At 41.6% G+C, this 6,261-nt stretch overlaps 1 protein-coding gene across 3 annotated transcripts in view; it reads right to left on the bottom strand.

Moving 5' to 3' along the window:
• The window catches only part of LOC112933412 (microtubule-associated protein 9), a 31,210-nt gene extending 25,539 nt beyond the window's left edge, over positions 1 to 5,671 (bottom strand). The window contains exons 1-4 of one of the 3 annotated variants that reach the window (XM_026016587.2): positions 5,131 to 5,671; positions 3,859 to 4,011; positions 3,000 to 3,084; positions 1,554 to 1,874 (exon numbers count right to left, since the gene is read on the bottom strand). In XM_026016587.2, the coding sequence (XP_025872372.2) occupies positions 1,554 to 1,874; positions 3,000 to 3,084; positions 3,859 to 3,933 (481 nt within the window). In that variant the 5' untranslated portion in view covers positions 3,934 to 4,011; positions 5,131 to 5,671. Of the gene's footprint in view, positions 1 to 1,553; positions 1,875 to 2,999; positions 3,085 to 3,858; positions 4,012 to 4,175; positions 4,296 to 4,764 lie in introns of those variants that run through there. The other 2 variants (XM_026016588.2, XM_072724895.1) reach the window with 2 other exon arrangements.
• Positions 5,672 to 6,261: the final 590 nt, after the last annotated feature.

Genomic DNA, 6,261 nt, shown 5'->3' on the forward strand with positions numbered 1-6,261 from the left:
ATGGCTCCAAGAAGTTTTCTCATAAGGAAATTACTTTAAAATTTCTATGATTCTGTATTTTTCCAATAATACCAATGAACCAACTGCTGAACCCCGAACTCTGTACTTAGGGAAATGGTGAACTACTGGATTATTCAGCAAGTTACACTATGTTCCCGTTCTCTCCATCTCAGATCCTATTCAGTATGCAGGGAAGGTTCACTTTAGCAACTTAATTCTGTTTCATTATGTCTCATGCTTATATTTTTGGTAGAACTGTATAGTTTCTGAGATACACTTCAATAGATTCTGAAAACAATTCTGTAGAATAAGAAGAGCAGGTTTTATCCTCCTCCTCATGACAATAAAGCTTACCCTGTTTGCCAAGGTCACATATAATTAACATACGGTGGCTTTTTTCCTAGTGGTCCCTGCTCTGTTCGTGTTTGAAAATTAATGAGATTATTGGGGAAAGACTGGTTCCCTAATATACGTGTGAAATAATGTTCTATCTGACGTTACCAGTGATATCTAGTATGTGAAGTATGTAATATTTACCAGTAGAGTATTTAATGATGACATAAAGGAAAGAGATTTTTATGATTTTATTTTTATAATATTTTTTTCTATAATACAGCAATAATGACTAGAAGACACCAAACCCTTAAACCTCTATGGCTGTGTTTCTGTGTGGTGGCCCATGGGACCTCAGAGAGGCTGGTTCCTGCTTCACTCCATCTTTGCACCATTGTGCCTAGAGCTCAGAATTGTGGAGAAACCACTGTACTCCCAATCACACCAGGAGCTTCCATGAGAAAACGGTTTTAGTAGGTTTTCCCAGGGAACAGAGAAACTAAATGGAGATTCTCTTTTCTTAAGAAAAGTTGGAGGCTTAAATAACAGCACCAACAATGAAACTCTCTCCCTTCACATACTCAAATATGAAAAAAAAAAAAAAATTTCTGGCAAATGATGACATGGAAATGATTGTTTGAAGGACATGTTCCAATGCTGCTGTTACTCTAATTACTGGAGTGTAAGATGGATTAGAAAGGACTGCATTGCAGTCCCATCCTTAAAAACAAAACTGAAGCCCAAAGGCCTTGCAAGACTGAACCCAGAAGTTTCAGGAGACACAGCCGTGGAGGACAAGGCACTCTGGCCTTCTATCAGGAACCAGTATAGATGCAAGACTGACATGCAACTGGACATCAGAACTATGGGTTTTCTCTATGGTTCCATTATTTTGACTTATAACTCTAAAATTAAAAAGTCTATTTTAAAAATATTTACTAGCTATCATATAAAGATATTTTATGATTATCTTAAAATAAGTTTTCAATAGGCATCTGGGTGCCTCAGTTGAGTAGGTGTCTGCCTTTGGCTCAGATAATGATCTCAGGGTGCTGGGATCCAGCCCTGTATCAGGCTCCCTGTTCAGCGGGGAGCCTGCTTTGCCCTCTGCATCTGCCCCTGCTCCCACTCGTATGCTTGCACTCTCTCAAATAAATAACTAAAATCTTAAAATAAATAAATAAGTTTCCAAGAAATGCAATTATACTAATGTGAATTACCTGAAGACATGCTTTTGACAGGAAGAATTCTGGGCTTAGGTTTCATCTTAATTTTGTCTTTTTCAATTTCTTGGTCATTATTTTGAGATTCAGATAAAGGAGTTCCAACCATATTTCCACAACCATCAGGTGCCATTTCCTCATCGTTTTTGGTGGAGAATACTGGCTCATCTTTCATTATGTCACTGTTTGATTTCTTGGTTTTCAAAAAAGACAGTTTTGGAGAATTATTTTCGTCATCATCTGATATATGGAAATCATTCATTTTTTTCTTATTTGAATTTTCATCTACTGAGGTGTCCGAAAAATCACCTAAAGAAACTGAAAAATGGAAGAGAAAAAATGTTTTCAATAGTCTCTTTTAAAGTTGTGAAAGTTATATGAATCAAAAAGATTACCTTAAGAGACTAGAAATGAATTTACAACCATGAATGGATGCAAGTCTGTTTTACAAATAGATCTGCTGCTCTAAAACACAGCTAACTTAGGCAGTTTTCATTGGTATTTATGAAATAAAAATTTCAATTTCATAAGTTTTTTCAAAACGTATTTATTGAGTGTGAAAAGTGTGCCAAACCCTCTGCTTTCTCTGAGAAGTCATCCAAAGGTTCCTCAAAATAACAATGACATAGGATATTTAAATTAGGTTTTGGACTATAGAGCTTTTATTTTCAAATGACTTCATCATATAAAATAAAAAGAAACACTGGTAAGTGGAGGAATTTTACTAGTTATTTGCTAATTATGCTTTTTTCCATAAAAATTTCACGACTACAATTTCATCCATACCAGAGTATTCGATTTTACTGTGAGAAGAATAAAGAATGCTAACTTAACAATACAGCAATGTTTTAACTATTGTTCTGATTATTTTTACAGAGAACATTAAAAGTTACTCACTGAATATTAAAGTATAAAACATTGAATTTCAAGTTTAGAATTCTGTGTACTTACATCTGAAACTTGTGAATACTCTTACATAATCAAGAGAGGCCAGATTAAGTCATACGAGCACTGATATACCAGGCTTTAAAAACTGAGCCCGTATTACAACAGCCAAAAAAAAATTGATTTACAAAAAGCACTACAAAAGTGATTCTGACATGCACCAAAGTTTAGTTCTATGGGCCCTAGTTTCTAATTCACTATAGGGTCTCACTGATATTGTGTCCAACATGGTTTACAACTGACAGGCATCCTTTTACTGCAAACCTGATATCAATTAATTTATATTTTCTGTATACACGTTCAGAAATAAACAAAGACAATTATACAACTTCTTGAAGATTACAAGTGGCTTTTTACTCATTAAAAAATTGGAAATTTAAAACCAGTTTATTTATAGGTATTATTTTAACATAAGTGATTGTTTTTGAAGGGATGGGTTAAATGCAACTAAGGAAGCAAAAAGAGAAAATGTTTTTACTTTTCCACATTCACACATACCAATTTCATCACTGTCAAAGTCATCTGAGTATTCAGAACTCCTTTGCCTGGCTGAGCGAGCTGTAATTGCTTTTATTAGCTCATCCTGAAAGGAGATAATGAAGATCAATTTCCACCCAAACACTGAAGACTCCTATCTAGAATTCTTTAAACAAACAATGCTTGATTAATAATTACTTTCAAACTCAGGTTTCATTCATATAACAAATATTCAATGAAAGCCTACCTTATGCCATGCACCCAAGCCCTCAGATTCAATGTGTAACATCACAAACAAGATCCTTCTCCTTATGGAACTTACAGTTAAATTGAAGGAGACAGGCAATAGCAAAGAAATTAATTACAGGGTGTATTTAGGGCAGAAGAGAAATAAACAGGACTCCATTTAGACATATTTATTACGAGCTGCACTTTGGAAGAAACTGCCAGTTTTAAGATCTTTTTGTTTTAGCACATTGCAGTAATAAAGGTAATTAATACTGCAAACTTAGAGGCTGAGTTTAAAATTGTAGTGACCTGGACTGAGAAAACTGAAATGTTATTATGTTACAACAGGAGAAAAAAAAAACAAAAAAACTTAAAAAATATGTAAATTTAAAGTTGCTAAAGTTGCTAGGTGATTTAAACTTTTAACTTAGTAAAAACCTAGTACTGAAGCTAGGTTAGTGGTCTGAAAGCCACAGAGAAGAGCTGGTAATACTTGAGCCCAAACGTGATCATCTGCAAAACCTCCAAAATAAGATTTATTATTCCTCTATTATAGAGAGCCGTTTCCTAGAATCATTTCAAGCCCAACATTCCTAATACAGAGATTATCTTGTAGAATCACTCAAAATAAAAATGTCTTGAAACACTTTACCTGGAAAGTAGTCCTTTTGGTGACTTTCGGACTCTTTGTATAAGCTAAAATTGTGCTAAAAACTTCATCAGACATAGTGTCTTTTTGGGTTTTGTTTTGCTTTTTACTTTTTACCTTTATAAAACAGCTAAGAGATTCAAACTCTGACCGGGTCTGAAATATATAAAAAACAAATGAGAGGTTTTTTTTTTTTTGCATATTGGAGAATTTCTATTACTACCCTTTAGCACAAAAAAAAAAAAAAAAAAGAGCAAACAAACAAACAAACAAGAAAACAATTAAGAAAAACATCTATGAACACCGCACTACATATTCACCTCAATATGCAGAGTTCCCCTAAAGAAACATAAAATTCTCACGAGTTTGTCATCAAACCAAGAGAAGTCAGATTTAAGTCATCCTCGGAGTTTTGCAATTATTTTAAAGATGAGCCAATAAATGCCCGCAACAGCTTAATGAAATGTTGCTAATTAAAATGCAACCCCTTTATTCTTCACCTCTCCTCCGTTCAAAATCTAAACCCTGGTCCACGGAACGGAGGCACCGTGAGAGGCCTGCCCCGGGGTCCGCCCCCACGGGCCGAGCGGGAGGCCGAGCCGGAGGCCGAGCGGAGGGCGTCGAGCTGCGGTGCCCACCTGCAGGGGCCCGGGCGGGCGGCCGCGCAGCCGTCAGGTCACCGCGCCAGGCGGCCCGCACCTTGCTCCTGCCGGGAGCCGAGGCCTGGGCCCCCCGCCGCCCCGCTCCCCGCGCCCCGGGGACCCTCCCCCCGCCCGGTGGCGCCCAGGCCCCCGCCCGGCTCCCCCCCGCCCCGGGGACCGTCCCGCCCGCCCGGCTCCCCGCCCCGCAGGCCCGAGCGCCGTCCACGCCGCGTCTCCCCGGCCCCCGCCCCGCGCTGCCCGTACGCACCGCAGCCGCAGTCGCAGCCGGCCCTGGGGCGGACGCCCCGCGCCCCTGAGGACCGAGCGCCGGCCTGGGCAGGAGCCTCTCGCCGCGGCCCGGGGCTGCCCGAGGACGGAGACCGACCGGGACCGAGCGCAGGGGAGGGACGAAGAGCGGACTCGGGAGGCGGTTGCCGGGCAACAGCGTCTCCGGGAGGAAGTGACTCCGACCGCCGCGCCTCTCGCGGACCCCGCGCGCTCTTCCGCAGGACGCGTCGCTGGGGCAACCGCGCAGACGGAGGAAGTGACGTCAGCCCCGGGCCTGGGGGACTGAGCTGCGAGCGGGCCCGCGGCGCGGCGGCTGTTGCCCAGGAGACGGGCCCCCCTCGCTCACCTCCACCTGCTGCCTGAGCCGGGAGCACGGCCCCCGTCTTGCCGCCGCTACGGTGGCAGATCCTGCGGCTCGGAACCGCGTACGGAGCGCAGGGCGAAGTGACCGAGGCGCCCGAACGGCCGGGGGCGAATCTGCAGGCTGAGGGCCCGCCCGCGTGGATCCTGGCGCTCCTTCCCCCGGGCCCGTGTGACGTCATGCAGGCAGACTATGCGGCAGTTTCCTCTTCTGCGGGGAAAACAAAGTCACCTTACGGGGTTGCTGTAACTGTACGAAATGACGCAGGCCGGATACCTGCAAGACTGCCCGGGATCGCATCCGGTCAACTTTACGGAGTCTATGCAGCTCAGTCACAAAGACCGGGGCAGAGGTCGTCCGCGTTGACACGGCTGGAAACCTATCCCAAGAGTTTCTTGAATGCACAGTTTCCTCCTTTGCATACGAAGAGGACACTGTGGTTGGAGTCAAACTAGTCAATAAACAACATGGTCTCAGACTGGAGGGCCACGTGCTGCCCAAGTAATCAGATCAACGTCGTGTAATCAGCGAAGGGAATCCTGAAATAAAGACAAGAACACTTCTCTAAAGACTTCAAAATAACATGGATTTCTACTATTTTTAATCGAAAAGATATTTAATCCTAGCTAAATTGTCCAAATGAATTCACTGACTAGTGATTAAAGTTGTCCCTGGTATTTTTTTTCCCCGGATCTCGAAAGTTCATTCATTTTTCACTTATTCAGCAATTATTTATACACAAATCACATTGACATACAGATTTAATAAATTAACGTCTTGAAAACTAAATGTGCATAATAAATATGAAATTTAGTTAGGATTATGCTTTTAGCAACATTTACAACATTTACAATTCAATGTTTTCAAAATTGTGTTTGGTTCATATTCAACTTGTTTGGAAAGGTCAGTTTACCAACATTTGCTTGATTTTGATGTTTTCAAATATTTTTGAGTGAGTCATAGCATAAGACAAAGATTCCCCATTCCTACCAGTTACTGTTAACTTTCTAATTCATGTAAGTTATTAATAAACAAGTGTGATTCCATCCTGGTACCTGTGCCCACAATGAGAGGATAGAATCCACATCATCCTAATATGTGAAATACTAATTTGGT

This window comes from Vulpes vulpes, chromosome 10 (assembly GCF_048418805.1).
Source record: "Vulpes vulpes isolate BD-2025 chromosome 10, VulVul3, whole genome shotgun sequence".
NCBI lineage: Eukaryota > Metazoa > Chordata > Mammalia > Carnivora > Canidae > Vulpes > Vulpes vulpes.